Source organism: Sarcophilus harrisii, chromosome 1 (assembly GCF_902635505.1).
Source record: "Sarcophilus harrisii chromosome 1, mSarHar1.11, whole genome shotgun sequence".
Classification (NCBI taxonomy): Eukaryota; Metazoa; Chordata; class Mammalia; order Dasyuromorphia; family Dasyuridae; genus Sarcophilus; species Sarcophilus harrisii.
Window position 1 is genome coordinate 672,985,481 of NC_045426.1, and position 26,298 is coordinate 673,011,778.

General features: G+C 42.9%; 1 protein-coding gene across 2 annotated transcripts; it reads left to right on the forward strand.

Annotated features, from left to right (window-relative positions):
• Window positions 1-15,625: 15,625 nt before the first annotated feature.
• FCER2 (Fc fragment of IgE receptor II) lies at window positions 15,626-26,159 on the forward strand. Of its 2 annotated transcripts, XM_012542303.3 has the most exons (11): window positions 15,626-15,726; window positions 18,244-18,360; window positions 18,546-18,602; window positions 19,043-19,105; window positions 20,089-20,151; window positions 21,034-21,096; window positions 21,267-21,356; window positions 21,717-21,779; window positions 22,560-22,711; window positions 23,023-23,129; window positions 23,715-26,159. In XM_012542303.3, exons 1-11 carry the CDS (start codon window positions 15,654-15,656, stop codon window positions 23,854-23,856), a joined length of 990 nt encoding a protein of 329 aa, XP_012397757.1. In that variant the 5' UTR covers window positions 15,626-15,653; the 3' UTR covers window positions 23,857-26,159. The 2 variants fall into 2 exon arrangements, with proteins under 2 accessions (XP_012397757.1, XP_012397758.1); XM_012542304.3 differs by lacking the exon at window positions 21,717-21,779.
• Window positions 26,160-26,298: the final 139 nt, after the last annotated feature.

A 26,298-nucleotide genomic window follows, 5' to 3' on the forward strand; every position in this document is an offset into this window, starting at 1 on the left:
CTAATGGAGGAGATAACAACACATGTATGCAAAATAAATATAATAATAATAATACTTATATTGTATTTTAATATTTGCAAATCACTTTACAAATATTACCTCATTTTATCCTCACAATAACCCTACTATGTAGATGCTATTATTATTCCCATTTTACAGATGAAGAAACTGAGGCACACAGTCAAATAACTTGCCCAGAGTCACACAGCTACAAATTTGAACTATTTGAATTAAGGTCTTCCGACTCTGGGTCCAGCTCTCTATCTCCTGGATCATCTAGAAAGAGAATAAATATAAGACTATTAAATAAAGCATTATTAAGGAGAAGACATTACTAATTGCAGGGGGGAAGCTCTTCCTGAAAAAGGAGGTGTTTCATCTGAGTCACAAAGGAAGAGAAGTATTTGGTGAGGTGGAAGAGAGGAGGGGCTTGGGAAATAATATAGAAGATGGAATGCCACATGTGAAGAACAGAGATAAGGTCAGTTGACTAGATCACAGAGTTCAAGAAGGAGACATCAAATGATGTCCAAAGAGACTGGAGAGATAGGTTGGGCCAGTTGTATAAAAGCTAAATAGAGAAGTTTATATTAAATAGGGAGCTATTAGAGTTCATTGAAGTAACTATCAATTAAGTGCTTTAAGAAAGATTATTGTGTGAGGGATAGATTGGAGAGGGGAGGAACTTTGAGATAGGGAAACCATTGCAATAATGATGAGGGCTTAAACTTGTGTGGGTGGTTGTGTGATTAGAGAGAAGGGGTTAAATACAATGGATATCTTGGTGATAGAAAAAGTAACTGATTGGTTATGTGTGGTAAGATTAATGATTCAAAGATAATGCCAAGGCTATGTACCTGAAAGCCAGAAAGAATGGTGGTCTCTTTGACAGAAATTGAAAGTTGAAAGAAGAATTTGAGGAAAAGATAAGTTTCTGTTTTGGACACATAAAATCTGAGATACCTTACAGGGCATTCCAATTTAAAATGTTGGATAAGCCATTGGTAATGTGGAGCTGAAGCTCACTGAAGAAACTGGGGCTGGATATATAGCTCTATGAGATATAGAGATAATGAGTCTCTCTCAAGCACCCTAACTTCCCAATCTCTTCATCTCCTGAAATGTCATGAGTTACTCCTTCCTCTCCACCTCAATCATGCACAGTGAGGGTCTCATGGTATCACCATGGATCCACAAATGTTTTACTTCCTTGATTGAAAATGATGTTCCTCTCTCTGACCAAAAAACCTCCTATCATTGAAGATGATAGAGATTATAATTAAACCCAAAAAGGCTGCTGAGATCACCACAAGAAAGATAATAAAATGGCACAGAACAGAGCCTTGGAAAATATTCATCATCACTGGGGCTGAGTAGAAGAGGCAAGAGACAAAATGATCATTAAGGATGGGCCCCACAAAAGTCAAATATCCAAGAGAAGAGGAGAACCAGGAAAGAATGAAGGCACAAAAGCTCAGAAAGGAAAGAATATTCAAAAGGACAGAATGACCAGCAGGTGTTAAATGCATCAGAGAGATGGAAAAGGATGAAGATCTAAAACAGAACATCAGATTTAGCAATTAGGAGGTCATTGGTACCTTTGAGGGAGCAATATTTCAGTTGAAGGATGAGGCTGGAAAACAGACTTCAGAGAGCTCAGGAGCAACTGAGAGCTACAGGAATGTATATCAGCATCTAGCGCGGTTCTGGCACCTAATAGTTGCTCAATAAATGGGTTTTGGTTGGCAACAGTGAATGTAACTAGCTTTTTCTTGGATTTTGACTGAAAAAAAAAAGGAGGAGAGGTGTATAGTTTAAGGAGATGGTTGGATCTGATGATTTTGGGGTTTGGGTTTCTAAGATAAGAGATCAAGTATATTTGAAGGCTGTGGGAATGGAATTGAAATTTAAAGATAAAGGGTATGACTAAGAGGGCAATCTGCACATGTCAATCACACATATAAAGAGGCTGGTCTTGACAAAGACAATGGTGTCCACATTATCAGAGATTGGGGAAAATGAGGAAACAGTGGCAGAGATTGTCAAGGGATTTTTACATGAAAAGGGTAGAGGTAGCAGCTATGGGACTTGGAATAGGATCCCAATTAGGAAGGAATAAAAGGATTGCCTTGCTGCAATGGGGGAGCTAAATATATATATATATATATATATATATATATATATAGGTAGTATATACTCATTCTGAACAGTTGTTTGATTTTCTCTGACTTTATTTAATAGCATGTGAGTAGGAGAGAAGGTAGATTACGGAGGAAGTAACTCCAGGACTGGGTAAAACAAGTAATGATAGGACTAGGGGTGAGGGATTTGGAATGAAAGTCAACATGGAGTTGAATTGATTAGCCACAGGGTCAAGATTAGGAAGCCAATGAAGTCAGAGCAGGGATAATGGCTTGAGACAGATCTGAGCAGTGAAAGGATTAAAGATCTCAATGAAAAAGAGAATAAATTTAGAAGGCACTGAGAGAACTGCAGTGATCGGATCAGAGAGAGGAACATCAAATTTTTAATCAAGGAAGTGAAACATTTGTGGGATCTAGGGAGATACCATGAGACCATCTCTGTGCGTGACTGATGTGGAGAGGAGGGAGTAACTCATGACATTTCAAGAGATGGAAGAGATTGGAAAGCTAGGGTGTTTGAGAGAGACTCAATATGTATGTTACCGTCCCTTGCATTAGGGCAGGAGTTGGGAAGGACAGGAAGACAGTCAGCCAGGCACAGACCTACCCCCTCCAGGTGAGCACAGGAAAAGTCAGACAGGAAGAGGGGTCTGGGGCAGAGCATGGGACACAAAGCAGAGGCTTCCTCCTGGAAAGACCAGGGGTCTAACTGAAGGACTGGGCAGGATGGAGCAGAAGGCAATCTCTTCAACCTCATTGTGGCTCAAGATCTGTGTCCAGTGAGTCTGGGAGCTAGGGCTTCTTGGTTTTAGCTGGTCATATTTGGTGATCCTCAGCTGGATCTGTGAGACTGGATGCGTAAGGTCTGAGATGGTCAGAGAATGGCCCCTGAAACAGGAAGAGGGGAAAGGCTATTGCAGGTTTTAGGATCAAGCTGGGAATGATTCCTTCTCAAAAAGACAATGTCATGGGGTTCCCAGAAAAGGATGAAGTCCTCCATCCTGCTACCCTGGTAACTGATCTGGGTTCAAGAGGAAATAGAGAGATCTCTGCCATATACCCACTATCCCTACCCTCTTTATTTTGAGTTCCCAAATCTGGGAAGGAGTCGTGGAAGAGGTAAAGAGATCCTGACTAAGAGAAAGTTGCTCAGGATTCATTCTTCTCTCCTCCTCTTGATCTGTCCTCCCAGGTTCAAGGACCCTTGTTCTTATCTAAAGGTAACTTTTCTCAAGATAGTATTTCCCCATTGTGCAAAGAGACATACTGAACATAGGGAGCAGGCAGAGTAGGGAAGGTGGACCAGGTCTGGCTTTGCAGAATTACAAAGAGTTTCTACCACTCCTGTCCCATCCCAGTCCTGTAGAATGCTTTAAATCCCGAAGAAAACTGTCTCTCCCAGACAACCTAGAACCAGACTATATAGTAATAGCTATAGTCCAACAAGAAGCAGCACCTATCTCCCTGACCTTAACCCTGAGGAAGATGAATTGGATGGATAACAGAGTTCTTGAAGGGAGAGGATACTGAGGCACAAAATGCTTAGATTTCTGAAGAAATTTGTAAAGGAAAGAGGAATAAGAAGTAATTCTTCCTAAGGGAAAAAGGGATGGGGAGAAGATGCCTGGAACCCTTGGAAAGAGGGGCTGAGTGACTAAACATTAGGTCCTCAAAGAGGGGGCCTGGAGTGTGGAACACTGGAGTCTCTAAGGGGGAGGGCGGGGAAGCTAGTACTTGATCACCACCTTGTCCTCCCTGGATCTTGCCCATTCTGGGAATTCTGGGGAATCACAGGATGGAATTAACAGGATCTCCCAGGCCAGACCCCAGGATTCTCTAGAATAGTCCAACTGATGATCCATTGCCCTCTGGGAGAATTCCATGGAAGTCTGAGGCAAAGTGATAGTACTAGGAAGGTGGAAATACTAAAAAGTACTAGGGAAAGTACTTGCAGGAGGAAGCTGGACAACATAACCTCTCAGGTATGATGCTAGCAGACCTCCAGTCTCATCTGAACTAGTCTCAGAGCAAGGCTGCCTCAGTCACTACCTTCTCCACTCACCACCAAGACTTCTGTCCCAAGTCCTTGTGAACCTTCCCCCAGGACCCCTCAGCACTCTGTTACTGCTACCCCCAGGCCTTACTTTGCACTCTGACCTCAAGTCCACCTGTTTCTCGATTGCAGGCCAGGGATCACACAAGAAGCAAAAGCAAGCAAGAGGAGAAGGGAAAAACACACAAGAGGAGATGGAAAGGAGTGGAGGATAAGCAACATTGAGAAAGAAATGTTTTTATGAAGTAACATCCCCATTCTAAGGCCTGTCCAGAAAGTTCATTGAGGACGCTGAAAGTTATGCTTCATTTCCACAGTTTCATATTTTCATGTTTAATATTCACAACCTTTAAAATGAAGGGGTTAGATAAGGTAATCACTAGCATTTCCTCCAATATTCTCAATTTATAACTTATTTTTTATTATTAAAGCTTTTTATTTACAAGATATATGCATGGGTAATTTTTCCAACATTGACCCTTGCAAAATCTTTTGTTCCAAATTTCCCCTCCCTCCTCTCACCCCCTCCCCTAGCTGGCAAGTAGTCCAATGTGTTAAATATGTTGAAATACATGTTAGATCCAATATATGTACACATATTTACACAGTTATCTTATTGCACAAGAAAAATCAGATGAAGAAGGAAGAAAAAAAACTGAGAAAGAAAACAAAATGCAAGCAGATAACAACAGAGAGAGTGAGAATGCTATGTTGTGGTCCACACTCTGTTCCCATGGTTCTCTCTCTGGATGCAGATGGCTCTCTTCATCACTGCACAAGCGGAACTGATTTGAATCATTTCAGTGTTGAAGAGAGCCTCGTCCATCAGAATTGAGGCACCGAAATATTAAAACACAAACAAAAGTTCATAGACCCCAAGTAAACGCCAACATCTTTATTTCATGTCAAGGAAGGAAGGAGAGGTTGTAAAGAAAGGATCCAGGACTTCAGACTAAGGTCCTTTGACTGTAGACTTTCCCACTATCCTAATACTTTCTTGCCTCAACAAGGCATAAAACAGCTATCATTGTTCTAGTGTCTTAAGCCTTAAATTACTTTTCTCAAAACAACCCTGTGAAGTAAACAGGATGAATTCAACATTATTATTCAGTTGTGTCCAATTCTTCCTGATCCCATTTGGAGTTTTCTAGGCAAAGACACTTCAGTGGCTTGCCATTTCCTTTTCCAGCTCATTTTACAAATGAGGAAACTGAGTAAACAGAGTTAAGTGAATTGGCTACACAACCAGTAAGTGTCTGAGGCTGAATTTAAACTCAGATCTTGTTGATTCTAGAGCTAGCACTCTGTCCATTGAACCACCTAGATGCCTCTATGAGGTAGCAAAGAAGTAATGTTGACTCCTGGGCTTATATATCTTTATATCTTTTCTTTTTTTTTCTTTTTTTTTCCTGAGGCAATTGGGGTTAAGTGACTTGCCCAAGGTCACACAGCTGGGAAGTATTAAGTGTCTGAGGCTGGATTGAACTCAGATTCTTCTGACTTCAGGACCAGTACTCTATCCATTGCACCATCTAATTGCCCCATATCTTTTTCTTTCTTGCCCACTCATTTACATTAGATAAAAAGAGATCTGAAAGTTGTGAACCCCAAAGCTTTTTAGTAGCTACTGGGCAAATAACCACTATCTGAATTATAGTTTAGTTTTCAGAGATTAAAATTGGGGAAGTTTATTGATTACTTACCATAAACTAAGTACTCAAGCTTTCAAACCATGAAAAGCAGTCTATTTAAAAAAAAAAAAAAAAAAAAAAAAAAGCTTAAATCTGTGGGCATTTTCTAGCAAAGAGGACCCTGCTTTTCATTCTAAATATTTTGGTACCCAAGTCTGAGAACTTCTTGCTGGAAGGATGAACAGTCTGGGGAACCAAGCCTGAGAAGGATTCATACTGAGTCAAGACTTTCTCTAGTTCCCAAACAAGGATTTCTGCCTTTTCTAAAAGAATAGAAAATATCTATGAGCTTTAGGCTAAAAAAGTATCACAGAGCTCACCCTTGCCTGAAGAAGAGGCAATCAAAGATTTCAACTGAGCCAGAAGCTGAAGATGGAGGGGCTATAATGGAGACTCTTCCAGCAAAGCTATCTCTGGAGGGAGATCTCCCATCAGAGACTGAGAGCAGACCACTGGAGCAGGCTGGTCGGGAACCAGGGCAATGCCATCTAGAAGTAAGGACAACTATAACTTTAGAGGTATGAGTTATTTGTCCCTCCATGCATATGTTTACTCATGTTCCTCTTCACACCCCTTCCCTACACATACCCTCTCTTCCAATTAAAGGGCTTTTGTGGTACAGCAAGCCAGGTATATGGGGAAAGTAATTTGTTGCTGCTTTTCTTATTATGTTACATCATTAAAAGTCTTTGTTTTTAAATCAACTGTGTCACCTGACTGTTAAAGGTTAAAAACACAGGTGGTGGGGTTGTGAAGGATGGTTTTAAGAGCTGCAGACAGAGTACCTAAAAAGTGGAATAGCTACCCACTGGAGGACCAGCCTAGGGAACACGGAAATAAAATGGAAATAAAAATAACTATAGTAACTATCCTCAAAAGGTTCACCTTCATCCTCCTCTATTTCATATGGAAAGAGAACTCATTCATTTTCATGCAGATTTTCACTTCCACTTGCTTTAAATCCTTGTGTAACAAATAATATCCCTATGCCCTAGAATGAGACCTGTGGCAAAATTGGAAGTCAGTTTCTTAAATTTTGAGCCTCAAGTTTCAGGGACATCTGGGTCTTACATAGAAGAGGGGAACCAGGCAAAAGAAGCCCAAGAATAGATTCTAGTGTTCCAGTAAAGGGATGGACTAAGAGGGACTTCTCCTTTCTTCAAATCACTCTCATGGCAAAGTATTACACAAGAAGATTTATGAGGGGAGAAAAAAGAAGGGGAAAGATTTTGAGTGAGACTTTAGATGAGTCTTAGAGTAGTCACTCTGGATTTCCAAGGAATGCCTCTTTCTCCTCCCCCAAAGGCAAGTGGGCTTGGGAGAAGAGGAAAGGGACTTCCCATTTCTGAACCTACTGACCTTGCCAAGGCCCCCTCCCGTTGGACTGCTGGCTCAGACCCTACATTTATTTGAACTTCAGGTCATGGACGTGAACTTAAACATGGAAAGAGAAGAAGCTTGGGAGAATGCAAGGAGGCCTAAGGTATCAGGACCAAGGAAAGCTTTTAGAAATGAGGCAACCTAAAAAGGATCTGAGGGATATGTCTCCTAATGACTGTTAGGATTCAGGGAAATGATATTGAAAAGAGAGGGAGCTGTCTATTCCTTGCTTCCATAGCAGCAGGATGGATTTAGATTACTCTGGCTAGAGCTCAACCTCCCAAACCCATACAGGAGCAATGGGATTTGGTGTCTGAAAGGCTTCAACTTGAGTCCTCTCAGATAAGGTAGGGAAAACCAAAGCTGTGTGATTCTGGACAAGTCATGGCACATATCTGCCTCGGTTTCCCCATTTGTAAAATAGCACTAGGTAGCACAGTGGATAGAGTGCTGGCCTGGAGTCAAGAAGACTCATTTTCTTGAGTTCAAATCTGGCCTCAGACACTTAATAGCTGTGAGAGTTCAGTCCAAATTACTTCACTCTGTTTACCTCAGCTTCCTCATCAAATGAACTAAAGAAGAGAAATGGAAATTAACTCCAGTATTTTTGCCAAGAAAACCCCAAATGGGGTCATAAAGAGCCAGACATGACTGAACAACAACATTGAAATATTACTTGCTTCATAATGTTGAAGATCCATAATGTTGAGCTAACATATGGAAAGGACTTTGCAAACTTTAAAATGCTACATAAAATGATGGCTTTGAAGTGATATAAATTATATAAGTGATAGTTATTATTATTTCCTGGACAAGCTATTTAACTTTTGCCTCAGTTTCTTCATCTTTAAAATAGTACCTACTTCCCTGGATTATTGTGAGGATCAAATGAGATAACAATTGTAAGGCACTTTACTGCAGTGCCTGGTACATAGTAAGTGCTATATAAATATTATTTATTATTATCATTCACCCCAATCGGTCTTCCTGTTCTTTTTTGATCTCCCTCTTTTCCCCAAAAACTTACCCCCAAAATCCCAATCATCCCTTTTACTGTCCTTCATTTTCCTGCTCTGCCTCTCAGACTATCTCCTGTCTACTAGGGATGCAGCTTGTATGTTCATAGGTATTTACATATTATCTCCCTTTCCCCTCACTTCTCCTTCCCCTTAGAGTGTTAGCTCCTTGAGGACTGGATTATTTTTTTCGTTCTCTTTTATCTCCATACTTGGCACACAACACTTTCTGAACTCTATCATTTCCAACATATTTATATGACATTCTCATATTCCCTTAAAAAGTTAACATTACCTGCCCTTGATTACCATCTTACATACATCTTTTTAAAAGATCCTCACATAGCTACATTAGTTTCTTGAGTGAATATCATTTTTCCTTCTCATTAGAATTATTTCTCTTTATGTTTTCAGAATTTCATTCTTGAGATGTCTTGATCCCTCAATAGATTCCTCAATAGACTCTTGGCCATGGGATTCTACCTACCCTTTCTGTAATTTCTTTGAAACATGTTCTCCTAGGGTACAAATTAGATTTATTATCTTAATCTTGTTAAATTTCAAGTGCAAATTAAAAAAAATTTCAGTTTGAGGAACTCACTCATCTTGCCTATTGCAGTCTCTTTTACACATCCAGATTTGCCCCATGATCCCCAGTCTTTCTCATTCTATTAATGATTCTCATTTGGTTTTGGATCTTGATTGATAGAAAGGCTATTTTAAAAGCATCATTTTATAGAAAATAATAATTGATAGTGCTTGGTACATAATAAGTTCTAAGTGCTTGTTGATTATTAATCATAATTAATTCATCTAATAAAAGATCTATATTTTAAAGCAGACCCTGGATAGAAAACTGGACTTGGGAGTTAAGAAGATCTGAGTTCAAATAATGCCTCGAACGTTTGCTAGCTATGATGCAGGACAAGTCTCTTAATCTCTCTCTGCCTCAGTTTCCTCATTTACAACATGAGAACAAGAATAGCACCTACTTCACAAGATTGGATTGTTATGAGGACCAAGTGAGTCAAAATTTGTAAAGTAAGTTTGGACATGTATACTAATATTGCATTTAATTTATACTTTAACATATTTAACACGTATTGGTCATCCTGCCATCTGGGGGAGAGGGTGGGCAGAAGGAGGGGAAAAATTGGAACAAAAGGTTTGGCAATTGTCAATGCTGTAAAATTACCCATGCATATATCTTGTAAATAAAAAGTATAATAAAAAAAATTTGTAAAGTACTTTGCAAATTCTAAAAGTGCTATGTAAGTCATTATTATTGTTGTTATTTTAATTATTATTATCATCTGAACTTTGTAACAAAAGAAACTGAAAATAAAGGAAGCAAAAATGAAAAAAAATTAGATTTATTCCCAAGTTTTCTCTTCTTTTTTTAAAGTCACAAATTCTAAGATGAAATGGTCTCTTTCTTTCAAAGTTTCTATCATTTCCACCTCAGCAGCTTCTGGGTGAGAAGCAGGGCCAGAAGAGTTGCTACCCTCTATTTCTGAAGGATTGAATTTTCATTTGAGCAAGTCCAAAAATTATCAGTCATCTCTTTTGGGGGGAGAGAGATAGACAGAGTTCCAGCTATGTTCAGATAATTCACAGTACCCAGTACTATAGTCTCAGACCTCTGTACTAGGTTTATGATCTGTTCCCTGAATTCCTTAGTTAGCTCCTTTCTGTCCAGGTGGTCTGTAGCATACTGTGTCTGCTACCTTTGATCTTCACTCACATGCTCCTCACTATACTTTACTCCTCTGTTTCCCTGTATTGTATCTCATGAGTATATCTTCTGAATGTACAATGGTAGAGAAAGAACTAGGGACCATGCAAATGCCCTGATTTTCAAGAGAAAAAGAATAGGGACTTAAAACTATGGGCTATTGAGCATGACTTTGATTCTTCAGGAAATTTGAGAAGAGTCTGGTCTCACCAAAAACAGGTCTTCAAGGACAGGAAAAGGCTGGAGGATCTCTATGAGGTCCTTTGGACATTAGTTGGAGTAGATGGCTGCTGAGGTCCTTTCTCCAATTATTTGATTTTTTTTTTATTTTTTTATTTTTTTTATTTTTTTTTTTTAGGAAAACAAAGAACATCCCATTCTTAGGAAAGGCAACCATATATCAGAAAGCAGAACCAGATCTCTACATCTGCCCATGGTTTCCTGTTTTTCTGCTGAAAGAATGGGAACCTCGTGGAGAAGTCAAGGTGACCCTATGAAAATAGTTCTTCTAGTTTTAGAACTGAAACCTGATGTCTCCTGAGGTCAAAATCTAATCCTGAGTCCTCCCCAGTACTCCTCCCCCCCACTAAGGGAGGGAAGGAAAAATCTGTGTCCCAGGCTCTATAACAAAATTTGGGGATTGTCAGGGCTTCAATCTGAGGTTGTTCCATCTGGAACAGAAAGGTCTGCACTCCATTCTAAGATCAAAACCTGTTGTGAAGTTGACCCATCAAGAATCTGGAGCCAGAATAAAATCCAACTTCCTTTCGGGGGAGTCAAACTACCCAGTCTCACCCATGGACAGTTTTTTCTTTTCCACTGGGGAAAAAACTCAAGATTATTGACCTATACAATCAATCTTACAAAAATATTCACCTTTAAAAAACTTCTAGGAGCAGTTAGATTGCACAGTGGGTAGAACACCTGGCTAGGAATCAGGAATCATTGGCTTCCGATACTTAACACTTCCTAGCTTGTGAGCCTGGACAAATCACTTAATCCCAATTGCTTTGAGAAAGAAAGACAGAAAGAAAGAAAAAATTTAATAAGTGATACTTCCTCCTTTTGCTGCAATCAATTGTTTTACATGATTGGGTGCTGATTTCATAAGATTTTGGCACATTCTTTTTATTTTTTATTATAGCTTTTTATTTACAAAACATATGCATGGGTAATTTTTCAACATTGACTCTTGCAAAACCTTCTGTTCCAAATTTTCCCCTCCTTCCCCCCACCCCCTCCCCTAGATGGCAGGTATTCCAATACATGTTCAATCCAACATATGTATACATATCCATAATTATCTTTCTGCACAAAAAAAAAATCGGATCTAGAAAGAAAAAAAAAAAACCCTGAGAAGTAAAACAAAAATACAAGCAACAACAACAGAAAGAGTGACAATGCTATGTTGTGGTCCATACTCAATTCCCACAATCTCTCCCTGGGTATAGATGATTCTCTTCATTACTGAACAGTTGGAATTGGTTTGAATCATCTCATTGTTGAAGAGAGCCACGTCCATCATAATTGATAATTGTATGGTCTTATTATTACTGTATGCAATGATCTCCTGGTCCTGCTCAGCATCACTCAGCATCAGTTCATGTCTCTCCAGGCCTTTCTGAAATCATCCTGCTGGTCATTTCTTACAGGATAATAATATTCCATAACATTCATATAACATAATTTATTCAGCTATTCCCCAACTGATGGACATCCACTCAATTTCCAGTTTCTTGCCACTACAAAAAGGGCTACCACAAACATTTTTGCACAAGTACATTCTTTTTAAATTCATCAAAATGAAACTTTTTATCACACCGATATTAAAGCACATATTTCACAAACAACTCATTTTGCAGGTTTAGCCTTGATTAGAGCATATAGGTGTTCCCTTTTTTCCACCTTTGTTGCTATTTGTTTTAATTAATCTAACTCTCACATTACCCTCTTCCTTGAGCATATCAAAACAAAAACTAAATAAATAAATAAGGCCCTCAGTCCATAGCTGAATAGTCCAGCATAACAAATTCCCACACTGGCTGTGTCTAAAAAAGTTTGTCTCTTGATTCATTTAATTTCATCACCTCTCTATCAAGAGGTGAATAGCATATGTACCATCTCAGTCTTTTAAACTCATGGTTTATCTTTAATCAGACAAGAGTTCTAAAATCTTTCAGTTGTTTTTCCTCTAAAATGTTATCACTTAACAAATTATTCTCTTAGTTCTGCTTACTTTGCTCTGTGTCAGGATCAGTTCAGAGGTTTTCCCAGGTTTCTCTGAAACAATCCATTTCACCATCTATTATGGCAAAATAGTATTCCATTATATTCATGTACTACATTTTATTTAGCCATTCCCCAGGAGGAAGACAGCCAATTTTCCAGTACTAAGAGAAGAGCAGCTATAAGTATTTTTGTTCATATATATCCTTTGCCCTCCTCATGGTAGTTACAACATATGCCCTCGACTCATCTTCCCCATCATTTCCTTCTTCCCCCAGCCACTTCATTAATCCACCAGTGCAACTCAGCAAAATAACAGTAGAAAGAGTGTCAGGCATTCCTTCATACTAACTCCAACTTCCTCTTCCCAACAGCAATAACCAGAAAACTTGGACTGTGCCCAGATAAACAGCATCCTATAGGAGAATTTGGAGGTCAAGGAAAGGGTAAGCTGTATACCAATCCCCACCATACAATGTGGTCCCCTCCTCTCACTCCATGCTCTTGCCTGGCATCCTGGGAAAAGTTGGAGAGATCTGAGAGACAGCCTAAGAGATCAAGGATGGAGGGATCTACCCCAAATACCATTGGCTGGGGGAAAGATCAGGCTACAGAAAGCTTAATAGTAACCTTTGATATGATGCTAAACACTAATTCTGACTCCAAACATCTAAACTTAAAGCTGATTTAAATGTCAACCTCTTGCACATAGTAGGTACTTTATAAATGGTAAACTATTTTTGTTAAGGGCATTTTTAACAACCTTAACTTATTTGATCACCCAGGTTCAAAATCTTGGGAGTCATCCTTCACTTTTCTTTCTGTCTCACTTACCGAATTCAATCAGTTGCTAAATATTTCAATTCTATCTACACAATACATCTTACCCTACCTCCCTTTCTCTCTACCTACAGGGCCACCACCCTAGAAAGCCCTCATTGGCTCCTATTTAGACAATGGCAATAGCTCCATTGTTTCTCACCATTCCCTCTCCCATAGAGAAATGTATAGGATTTTAGAGAATCACCATTCCCTTCCCAAAAAGCTGCCAAATTGATCTTCTTAAAATACAGATCTGACCATATTATTCCCCTATTCAAGAATCTTCAGGGACTCCTTTAGAATTACAACTAAGAAAAAAATAGAATTACAACTTAGGTGAAACTGTAAAATTCCTGGAGTCAGGGAAGTGAGCTCAAATTCTGCCTCAGACACTTATTAGCTGTGTAACCCACTGGCAATATTCCTCTCCTGTGAAATGAGGATAAAAATGGGGGGCATCCCGCCCAGGATGTCTGTGAAGAACAATTGAAAAAAAAAAAGTACTTTGAGCTCTAAATAAATCTTCTCAATTACTATTATTTAGAATCAGCCTGACATTTAAAGTTCTCCACAATCTGGCTCCCATCTGCTTTTCCCATCTCATTTCACTTTATTCCCCTGCTGTGCTCTCTATAATTCTGGCCAGGCTCACTTGATAGCTATCTATCCTTTTTGCACATTTCACTTCCTAATTTTGTGTTTTTGGCACAGGTCTAGAATGCATTCTTTCTGGACCTCTCTCATCTTCTTTGGCTTCTTCCAAAGGCCCGCTCAAGTGCCACCTCCTCTGACATGAGGCTTTTCCTTACTCTCCCTCTTTCCCCAGTCATCTGAGATCTCTCTTTTATGAAATGACTTTGCATGATTGTTGTGTTTATTGAATCTGTGGACATGATGTATTGCTTTAGAAAAATAGGAACTTGTTGAAGTTAGGAATCATTTCCCTTTTAGTTCTTTGTCTCCTTGTTGCTTAGCATATTGCCTGACACATTGTAAATGTTTAAGAAACATCAGTTAATAGTTACTAGCCCCTACTATGTGCTGAGTGCAAGGGATATGAAAAAAAGGCAAAAACCATTCCTTGCTTCCAAAGAGCTCACAATCTAATTCTTCCAAGGAGCTCCCAACATAATTCATAAAACAATGTATATTAAATATAAACTGCTACTGGAGGATAACATGCAAATGATTATGAACAAATACGATTAAGCAGGGCAAACTGAAGATAATCAACTGAGAGAGAGACTAGAATAAAAAGGATCAGAAAAGACTTCTTATAGAAGATGAGACTTCGGGGGAGACTTGAAGGAAGCTGGGGAAGCTGGGAGACAGGGATGAAGATGGAGAGAGATCCAGACGTGAAGCACAGCAAGTAGAACTACCTGGAATCAGTAGATGGAGTGTCTATGCTAGGAACAACATGGATATATGGGAGGGTGAAAGAATAAGAATACTGTAAAGGTAAGGAGGGGACAGGTAACGAAGACTTTTAAAAGTCAAACAGATCGTAGCAGCTCTTTTAGTGGCAGCAAAGACTTGGAAAAGGAGTGGATGGCCATCAATTGGGGAATGGCTGAACAAGTTGTGGTATATGAAGTAATGGAATATTATTGTTCTATAGAAAATGATGAACAAGTTGATTCTTAGAAAGACCTGGAAAGATTTCCGTGAACTGAGCGAAACAAGCAGAACCAGGAATACACTGTGCATAGTAACAGCAAAAATGTGCGATGATCGACTATGAAAGACATGGTTCTTTTCAGTGGTTCAGTGATCCAAAGCAATCCCAATAGACTTTGGACAGAAAATGCCATCTGCATCCAGAAAAAGAACTAAGGAGACTGAATGTAAATCAACACATGTTATGTTGGGGGTTTTTTTTATCTTTCCCATGGTGTTTCCCTTTTACTCTGATTTTTCTCTCCCAACATAATTCATAAAAATAATTATTAATATATAACATATAACATATATTAACATATAAACAAGTATTAAAAATAAACTAAAAAATAAAAATAAGTGAAACAGAAGACTTTTTATTTGATCCTGGGAATAACACAGAACCAGTGGAGTTGATTGAATTTGGGAAGAGGGGTCCGTGGTCTGTATCTACTCTTAACCAAGAATCTGAGCCTTCTTCATTCCTCTCCAGAGAAATGGATCACTACTGCAGGCTCTTTGGCAAGTGCTAGAGGACTCCTCTTGGGGAAATTATGGAAGGGAAACTAAGCAATCTCACTACCACTTCTGCAAGATGCTAGCACTGATTAGTGTCTCTAGTACCCTTGGCCCTAACAGCAGCAGACACAGGAAGAACTGGGAAGCCCAAATTCTTTTAGGACTGGCTGCTCTCCTGTGCCTGAGCATGATGAGAAGGAAAGGAGCAGGAAGGTCACTCAGAGGACCTTGAGTTTTCTCCTTTTTTTTTTTTTCAAATCCTGGGGATTTCTAGGAAAGGGTGAGAGTAGGAGGAAGAGGAGAAGGAAGAAAAAAGCCTTGTGCTGGCTTTCCGAGCAAAGGCCCCGCCCTCCCTCCCCTTAGTCATCCCACCCACTACAAAACTGGGCTGAAGCCTTCAGAGCTCTGATGGAGCCGGAGGCCAAGTGGAACAGCTACTCAGACCAAGTGGAAATCAGAAGGATGTCCCCAAGAAGTCAGGGTGAGGGCATGTGGAGCGGGTGGGGAGGGGATACAGGACCGGAGGGACTGGGAGGACTGGAAATGACCCAAAACTAGCTGTGCTGAGCCTCCTGCCTGCCTTCTTCCCTGCCGTGAACCCCAAATTCTTGGCATTCAGAGGGCTTTCGAGGGCCTGGTGGCTGCCAGAGTATGAGGTAACTGAGCCCCGTAGGATGGCATCCTTCCAAGACTCATTTTCCCTGACCAGGCTATCTGAGCCTAAGTCAGACCTTCCCTTTCTATTCTTGCGTGGCTCAAAGGACCGTATATTTAGACTTATTTCACTCTACAGATGAGTAAACTGAGGCCCAGGAAAGTTAAGTGATTTGCCCAAAGGGAAGAGCTAGCATTTGAACAGAATTCAAAACCAGGTCTTTCTCTGTTATGATGTTATAATAATGTTATGCCAATAGTAATCAGGAAGAGAACAGGAGAAGAGAAAAGAGAGAATCCCATCCCTTCTCTGGAACTCATTTTATTCGCATTCAAAGTGAGAGGTTTTTACCAGAAAGATCACTAAGGCTCTAATCCCTAAGATTCTACAAGAGCAAAGGCATTCCAGACATGGAGAGTAAGGGGAGGAGAGGAGAGTTTAGGATATGGAAAGAGAGGGAAGCCTGCTTTTAGCGTTTGGGTTAGGATTATGGAAAGACAGGGAAATGAGACCCCGAGATAATAGATTTGGGGACCAAAAAACCTTAAAGATCATCTAATCTAATATATTCATTTTACAGATAAGTAAACTGAGACCCATAGAGACTGAGAATCTAAATGGTAAACATTTATATATGCCATTGAGATTTGAAGCCCTTGATAAATATTATCTTATTTGATTCTCACAACTCTGTGAAGTCAGTGTTATTATTATTATTATCCTCGTTTTATAGATTAAACAGGCAGAGAGAAAAAAAGTGACTAGCCCAGGATCACACCTTGGAAAGATGCAATGGCAGGATCTGAACTCAGAACCTACTGACTCCTGTTCTGTCACTCTAAACCACCTAACTAGCACAAGGTCATACGAATCGTAAGTAATAGTGTAGACAACAGAGACAGGCACATGGGATAATGGAGAGATGGAAGAGGTATTGAAGGACTTTAGAAAGATGCAGAGTGTGAGGCTGTAGCTGAGCTTGTGTATGAGCAGAGGAGGAGAAGGGTAATTGCTTGCAATTCTTGCTGTTAAGGAGGCTGAGGATGGTGAACACCTTGAGCTTAAGCGTTCTGAGTTACGGGGGGCCAGGCTCTCAGGGGTCTGAATATGGTGAGCCCCTGGCAGCAAAGGGCCCCCAACTGCTTAAGGAGGATCAAAGAGGCTTGAGTCAGGAGTCAAAGCTCCCATCATGCTCATAATGGGGTCACTGCACTTCCAGCCTGGGGGAGGGGGAAAGACCATTTCCCTTCCCTATAAATATATATATATATATATATAATACATGCATGTGTGAATATTTATGTGTATGTATACATAGTCATGCACATATAAACATGCTTCTATCTACATGGTAGAGGAAATATGATAGGGGAACTAGATATAGATGATTAGATAGACATAAAGAGTAGAGTCACTGATAGATATAGAGAGATGAGGATGGGGAGATTCAGATATGGGAGATGGAGGCAAAGACAGATCTAGGAGATGGAGAACAGAGCTCTTCAGAACCTCCTCTGAGCCAGCACCCAAGGGAAGCAACAATAAGTACCTCTCAGACTCCTACGGCCACGCTGAAAGGGTGATCCAGTAGATGCAGGGGTCCTCAAACTACGACCACAGGCCAGATGCAGCAGCTGAGGATGTTTATCCCCCTCACCCAGGGCTATGAAGTTTCTTTATTTAAAGGCCCACAAAACAAAAGTTTTGTTTTTACTATAGTCCGGCCCTCCAACAGTCTGAGGGACAGTAAACTGGCCCCCTATTTAAAAAGTTTGAGGACCCCTGCAGTAGAGTATGGCATGTGAGATGACAGCAGTGGTTGTTGTTCAGTCATAACCGGGTTCTTTGTAACCCATGGGACCATGGCCCACAGGCCCTCCTAGAACAAGTTCCTTGTTTCCATGATGCGATCTATTTCTCTGTCATCCCCTTTTCCTTTTGCCTTCATCCTTTCCCAACATCTGTGTCTTTTCCAATGGAGTCGGAGGATTAGTCTGACAGATTTAATACTTGTAGGAGCTAGTCACTTTCTTTGCCCAAAAACAATATTTGTATTTTTGTTTCTATATCATCAAGGCCTAATCTAGTGCCTGGCCCAGGGTAGGAACTTAACAGATGCTTGATGATGAATTGAATTCTGTCGTGAAGGAATCCCTCTATCGGCCCTCCCTGACCACCTGAGCTTACTCAGGGTCCCTTCACCTGCTAAGGAGCTCTGGGAGGAGAGAGGTCCCACGAAGGAGGCCCAGGGCCAGACTAAGTAGCAGGTTGCAGCCAGAACCTAACTTCCCCGTCTGGACCCTCCTTCACCTTTTCCTTTTATCTTCTTCCTCTGGCTCCCAGGATTCACTAAGCTGCCAGGCCAGAAGACCTGTGGGAAGAGTATGTACCTCCTTATTTTTGTGCTGCTGATCTCCGTGGTCCTGTGGGGAACCCTTCTCTTCTTGTTCTTAATCCGGTGTAAGAATCGTTCCCCTCCTCCTCCCCCAAACAGGACCCTACTTCTTACTCCAGGACCCATTCTTCAAATCATTCACCTGAAAACCCAATGAAAGGACTGGGGGGCCAGGGAAGAGGGGAAAATGGGGAGCCAGGGGAAGGGGAGGTGGAAAAGATTAACACCCATATTGCCTTGATTCCTCTAGACAAAGAGATAACCCAGGATTTGGAGAAGCTTCAGAAGTCCTGTGTGCCTCACAATGGTACGTAAGTGACCCAATGAGACCCTAAGATATGTTATCTCCCTTCTCAGCCCTGGACCCAAAGATCTCAACTCCCCAACAGCCTCACCCCAGCATCTCTTTTGTTCCCCAACACTCCCACCTTCCAGAAATGGAGCATAGAACCAATGCATTGGGCAGATGAGGAGTCTGTGGCCCCCGGGGAGGAATGTGGCTACATCACTACCCAGCAGTGACTCAAGTCTCTAACTGCTTCAATTATGGGGGTTTCCTCTTGCACAGGCTTGTAGAATCCAGAGTATCTCTGTGACCTATTTATTCTGCAATAATCCCTGATCCCTCAAAGTCAGCCCCCCAAGCCCTGGACCACCGAAGGACTTCTTAAATAGGCCCCTCCTACCCCTTGTCTTCTGGAATGACTCCTGGCCCACCCTCTGACCTTCTCCTCTCTCTCCTCTCAGACTCTGGGACTGTGACTATCATCAAGCAGCTACAGGTGGATCAATGGGACTTCAAAAATAATAGTGAGTCTCAGGCTGGGTGTAGCTGAGGTCATCCTGGAGGGTTTATGGAATAACTGGGGAGACAGATCCAGATTAACATGAAGGCCAGGATGTTAATATGAATACCAGGCTGAGGAGATGGCCCATGGGAGCTGGCGGGAAAGTAACTGGGTAACCGTACTGGAAGTCCCTTCCCCTCTGAGCCCATATAACAAAGACATACCAGCCGCTGGGACATTCTAGGGGACAGTGGAATATGACTCCACCGCTCTGTTTGCCATACTGCCAAGAAGACCTGGGAGGAGGGGCCAGAATCCCTCCCCTTCTCTACTCAAAAAAAGCCCTGGCAATTTAGTGGTCTATGGATCAACAGTGTGATTCAGCAGAAAAATAATGTATGTTCTTAAGCTGCATTGAGCAAGCTCTAGTATCCAGGTTTGGTGGTGCTGCCGGTGGAGGAAATGTCCTGCAGTGCTGTCTTGGTCAGAGCTCACCCATGATTCTCTATTGGGAACCACCATTTGGGAAAGACTCTGACTGTCTTGGAAATTGTCTCAGAGAGCAGCAAGAATAGTGAAGGGTCTAAGGATGTCAAACTAAGATCCCAACTAAGGATGTCTAACATGGTGAAGAGAAGAGGGAATTTAAAAGCTGTCTTCAAGGGGAGTTGTCAAATAGAGAACAGACTCATTCTGCTTGACCCCAGAAGCTATAGTGAAAGTATAAATTACAAAGAGGCAAATTTAGACTCCATGTGAAGAAAATCTCTTAACAAATATGGTTGTCCCAAACTTAAATGGCCTTCCCTTAGAAGCCCTCTGGAGGTCTTCCACCAGAGCTGAGATGATCACGTTTTGGAACTGTCATAGAACTGGCAGAGTGGTTTCTGTTCAAGTAGGTCCCTTTCAAATCCTAGCCCTAGGTGGGAACTAGTACTGAAGACCTTCTGCTCTGGAGACAGCATCCATCCCCAAGACCAACCTTGTTCTCCCTTTCCCTTGAAGTCTCTCAGCTCTCCAAGACCCTGAACAAACTCCAGGAAGACCAGACAACCATGAGATCTAAAGGTGAGTAAGCCCCTTGATGGGTGCCTGTAACTGGGGGGGAAAGTATGATGAATCTTTACCTTCCTTGGTAAAAAGGCCAACAGCTCAACTTTCCCCAGGACTCCTTGATCATGTCTTTACACCTCTGGGCCCCAAAGCCCGGCACCAACCTCTGAGCTGATTCAGTCTCTCCATGGGTTGGGGCAAAGGTGTAGAATGGCAGAGATCCACTGGTCATCCTGCCATCTAGGGGAGGGGGTGGGAGGGGGTAAGAGGTGAAAAATTGGAACAAGAGGTTTGGCAATTGTTAATGCTGTAAAGTTACCCATGTATATATCCTGTAAATAAAAGACTAATAAAAAAAAATAAAAAAATAAAAAAAAAAAAAAGAATGGCAGAGATCCAGAGCTGTTAACTCTGGAGAAGGGTTGACCATGAGTTAATCTAGGGAAATGTGTTTAGGAGTTCACCTGTGGTGGCCCCCAAGCTCCACAGAGAATCACAGGGCAAGGAACTGGGAACAGAGAAACTTGGAGGCCATCTGCCCAGAAGGGTCAGTTTGTCCCTACAAAGTGATTCTATTTTTCAAAAGTCAATTTTCTAAGATCTTGAAGAATAAGACAGCCTTAAAATCTCAGGGCTTAGAGACATGTGGGATATCAAATAGGAGAAGGGATAATATGGTGGGCTGGGGGAATATAGAGGATGAAGAGCAAAGGACATGAGAATTAAAGACCTTAAAGAACATAAGATTGAGAGAGGGAACCCTTGGAGATAGGGTGTGTGAGGGGAGGTCGTTCTGAGGGATATGAGGGACAGAGGTTGTTAAGAGGGGTTGGTTTTGTAGGTTATGCCTTTGCCTAAGATGGACGGTTCTCCCTTCTTTCCATTCCTCCACCCCAGGTACTCAGGTGTCTGACCAACTGGACAGACTTGAAAAAGACAGCACAGCCTTCAAATCGCAGGGTGAGAAGGTGGGAATAGAGGAGGAGGGTTGTGGGGTCCAGGCTTGTGGGATATAAGGAACTGAAGAAAGGGGACAGAAAAAGGTGAGGGAGGAAGAGTGGAGACTTGACCCCAAAAGACATCAGTCCTAAAGGCGGCTCTCCTGTCCCCAATGTCCCCAATATCTACAGTGCTGAATGAGAAGAATGACGCCAATCAAGCTCGGGAGAAACTGCAGGAAGAGATCCAGAAGCTCTGGATGGAATTCCATAAGGCGAATGGTAAGAGAGCAAGGCACGAGGGTGGGGCCCCCCTCCACTTCACCCACTTGGTCCCTCCTCCTTCTCCTTTCCCCAGACCTGAATCTTCAGGCCCAAAACCCTCCCCTTCCCCTCCAGTCTCTCTGGACTCACCTACAGATTTTCTGTGTTTTGTCTGCCTTCTTTTCTCATTTCCACACTCAGAGAGCCCAGTTCCCGCCCCACTCCCCTTGGGCAGGACCACCTGGACAGACCCTGCCCAAACTCCCTCACATGTAGCGCTTAGTGTTGTTGGTAGCCACGATGGTCGCAGTTGGTGGTAGTGATGGCAATGCCTGGGACAGACAGTTCTTCCCTCTTCTCCTTCCCTCCCCCTCATAGCTTCTCGGCTTCCCCCACGACTGGACAGCCTTGAAGAAGACCCCACAGCCAAGCCAACCCAGGGTGAGGACTCAGGCTGATGGCGTTCATGGCTTTGACAGTTGTAAATAAGGATGGTGCGGGGTTCAGAGACACGGGGGGTAGTGCTAGGGATGCTGGAGCTGCTGCTTGTGATGGTGGTCATGGTAGAGAATGAAAGGGCTGAGAAAATGGCAGAGATGGTTGTGATGTCGGTGATGATGGTGCCGTATGGTGGCGATGAGCACAGGGAGAGTGGCGAAGGTGCTGGACAGCAGGGGAGAGTGATGGTGCTGATTGTTGGTGGTGGAAAGGGAAGAGGAACTAGCATTTCTATAGCAGAGACCTGACCTAAGCTCTAGATCCTCCTGGCAATCCTGGGAGCTGGGTCCTATTGCCCCATTTTACAGTTGAGGCAAACAGAGCTTGTGACTTAGCCAGAGTTTGAGTAAGTGTCTGAGAGTGGATTGGAACTCCACCCCAGATCCAGCTCTCTCCCCACTGCCTGTAGAAGTGGTGGTGGTGGAGGTGATAGAGACAATGGTGGCAGTGGCCATGACTGCAATGGTGGCAGTGATATTCAGTGGCAAGGATGATGGAGATGGGGGCGGTCATAAAGGTGATGGTGAGCCTGGGGATGACCGCCGCTGGTAATGGCGATCACCAGCGGTCTGAGAGTGACACCAGTGATGTCCTCTAAGGCCTTTTCCCATCCAACTCTGTGCTTGTCTCCTTATCTCACAAGAAAAAACCCTGCAGGCGGCCACGAGTGGCGACTGAGCGTCCTAGGCCCTGACCCCTCTGCTTGCCTTTCTCTTCCTAAAGGCTCTGTCTGCACAAACTGCCCAGAAGACTGGCAACTCTTCCAGAAGAAATGCTACTTTTTTGGGAAGGAGCCCAAGACATGGTCCCAGGCCAAGTTTGCCTGCATCAACCTTCAAAGCCGGCTAGTCAGCATTAAAAGCAGAGAGGAGCAGGTGGGACATCCCCCAAGGGGGTCTGAGCTAAGCATGACCTAAGTCCCTGGGTGGATTCCTCCTAGAATGTAGGGAGTTTTTGTAAGGACTAAGGGCTAGCTCAAGGAAGAGGCTCTGGGGATGCTTTCCTCCTTTTCCAAGAAGCTGGACTGATGGGGTTACAATGAAATAGCTCTACTTGGGGGGAAAGGCTGAGTCTGTAAAAGGGATGTCCGATGGCCCAGGTGGTGATGGGGCCTAAGGGAGGCAAGGCTGGGACCCAGAGATCTTGGCCCTTGGGGGCTCTAACCAATTGCTTGACCTTCCCTCAGTCCTTCCTAACCAAGAACGCCAATAACAAAGGTTGTTGGATTGGCCTCCGAGACCTGGACAGAGAGGGAGAGTTCCAATGGATGGATGAGAGTCCCCTGAACTACACGTGAGTTGGGGGATGATCCAAGGAGATGGAATGAAGTGGAAGCTCAAAGCCAGAGTTCTAGGACAATTACAGTTCTCTCTGTCTCTGTCTCTGTCTCTCTCCATCCCTCCCTTTCCCTCCCTCCCTTTCTCTCTGTCTCTGTCTCTCTGTCTCTATCTCTCTGTCTATTTCTACTCTCTGTCTCTCTCTTTTTCTGTCTCTCTCTCCCTTTCTCTCTGTCTCTCTCTGTCTCTGTCTCTCTCTCTCTCTGTCTCTTTCTCTTCTCTCAATCTCTCTTTTTCTCTGTCTCTGTTTCTCCATTCCTCTCTGCCTCTCCTTCCTTCCTTCCCTCCCCTCCCTCCCTCCGTTCTTTCCCTTCCTCTCCTTCCCTTCTTCTCTGTCTCTGTCTTTCTCCATCCCTCTCTCCCTTCCTCCTTTTCTCTTTCTCTCTCTCTCCCTTCTCTCAATCTCTGTCTCTTTTTCTCTGTCTCTGTCTCTCCCTTCTTCGCTCCCCCCCTCTTTCCCTCCCTCTCTCCTTCCCTCATTTTTTCTCAGTCTCTATCTCCATCTATCTATCTCTCACTCTGGAAATTATCTGCTTTTCAGCAACTGGAGCCCAGGAGAGCCCAACAACCAGGGTCAGGGGGAGGACTGCGTGGCGATGCGTCCCTTCAATGGCAAATGGAATGATGCCTACTGCCGGGGGTACCAGGATAGCTGGATCTGCGAGAAGCTGGCTACATGCTGACCACTGACCATGGCCCAAAGTCTACAACCTAAGGCTAGCACTCAGCTTTAGCCCTGACGTGGCAGGGTCAAAAGGTTTTTTTATTTCTCATCAAGAAGGATCAGGGAGGAATTCCCCTCCTAACCCTTGACCTAAAACTTTGTCCCTGATCCTGCATCCATCCTATCCCAGCTTCTGGCCCTCCCATTCCCATGGCTCTCTGACCCTACTCCAGGACTCCTAATGCTGGACTAGGACCCAAACCCCCACCCTCCAGGGTCCAGGCCCTTCCTGAGCTGGGAGGGAAGGACAACCTTCCTCTGAGCCCTCACTTTTCCTGAGACTAAGGAAAGGCCAGATCTCCAGTGCCAATCTTCCCTAAATTCTCCATCCTCCATCCCTGTCCAGATGCTCACACTCTTATTTGCTTCCTCACCCACCAAAGATTCTTGGATAGAATTTCCAAGATATGGCAGGGAAGGCTGATTTTGTTTTGGTTCTTCCCCTCCTCCCACTCTGCCCCAATGAGTCAAAGAATGGAGCCAGCCTCACACTGTTCGCTCAAGAGAGGAACTGTGTTCACAGGCCAGATAAACAACAGCCCACCACTACCAGGAAAACTGGAGTTTTTCTTCAGCAACCAGAAGCCTCCTGGGTTTTTCTCACTGTCTCTGGTCCTGACCTGGTCCAGGATCAGTCTTAGGTCCAAAAGCAGCCACCCAATTTATAGATGAGAGCACTAAGGCTTCTAGCCCAGCTTATGGCACACTAAGGGTCTAGGACTGCACACCCACCTGAGCCACAACCAAATCTGGTTCTCTGAGAGGCCATATTCCACCTTCCCTTTGCCCATCCCACCAAACCTCATTCCTCAAGTCTACCTATCGCTCCCCTTCCCTCAGTTCCATTCCTAGGCACACAAAAGGCTGAAGGTGCTCTGAGAGAATCATCAAATCCTGGTCTTTAGTGTCTCCAGGATGCTTAAAAGAGCAAAAAATAGATAGGGCAGTTGGTCATCTGCCTCCCATAGGATCTGGAGATGAATGGGTCCTTAAAGATCATTTGGTTCAGTCTCATCTTACACTTGGGGAAAATGTGGTCCAGAGATAAGGGATCTGCCCCAAGTTAGTAGTAAGTGGCAGAGCTGAGATTTGGGCCCAGTTCTTCTGACCCTAGATCCAAGGCTCCCAGATTCCCAGCTGCTGTCTGTCCACGTCTTCCCTTCCCCAAACTCACACCCCTTTAGCTCACTAGCCAGGGCAGCCTGCCATGGCCCGCAAGAGCCTTGCTGGACAAGTCTCTTTCCTTCTCTGACTCTATTTGCTCCTGTATACAAAAGAGAAGCTGGCCAGGCTTCTAAAGGTCCTTGTGATTCTCAATCCCGTAATCCAGTGCTCATTGAAATAATAGTGACAGCATCCCTGGGAACCTTCCCAAGACTGGTCACAGAAGAACTATTTGCCCTCCCCCGCTCAGCCCTTGAACTCCCCTGACCACTTTCCCAGATTTATTTTTCCCCAAATCATGTCCTGACTCTTTTTCCTGACATCCTCTCTCCCCATTCCCAGTACAAGCTAGGGATTCCTATCTGCAACTGCTGACAACAAAAGCCATACTGAATTCTCAGCTCATTTTTTATACAAATGTTCATCAAGAACATCCTGTGTGTAGAAACACTAGGGACTGGGATTTCATTAACAGGGCTTAGCTCCCTCACTCCTCAGGCCTCCAGCTGTTCAGACTCATAAGGAGAATAAGAGCTGTCAAAAAGGACCACGAACTGATTGAACTACTAATGGAGGAACTTTCCAAACTGCCCATGTTCATGCTGATGGCGAGGGATCTTCCCCACAGGCACAAGAGCCAAATCCTCAGCTTGGAAGTACCATTCATTCTCCTGTTCCCCATTCAGTCTTCAAAGTGGTTCCCTGGCATGAGCCTTTGGACTCTGGGATCAAGAGGCACCAAGGAGGGGGGAAAGGGCACTAACCATGAATGACTGCTTGGGTCATTCAAACATGCTCATGGAAATAAAGCCATTAACTATTGTCATAGTCATACTAACACTAGAAGGGACTGAGATCAGCAAATCCAAATCTCTCATTTTGGAAAGAGAGAAAATGAGGCCTGAAAGGTCCCCAGGCCATGAAATAGGCTAGTGACAGAGCCTAGGTTAGACATCCCAGGTCTAACCACCATGTTGCCAACTGACTTGCTGTATGAGGATGCGTTCCTTCTCTAGGATTCAGTTTCCCATCTTAGAGTTGGACTAGATCTCAGAGAGAAAGGTATACAAAAATATTTAATTATAGGAATAATTTTTATGGTAGCAAAAAGTTGGAAAAAAGTAGGTGCCCATTAACTAAGATATGACTGAACAAATCATATGTGAACGCAAGTGATTATTTTTATGTCAGAAGGGATGAAAATGAAGAATTTGGTAAAAATCTGAAAAGACTTGTA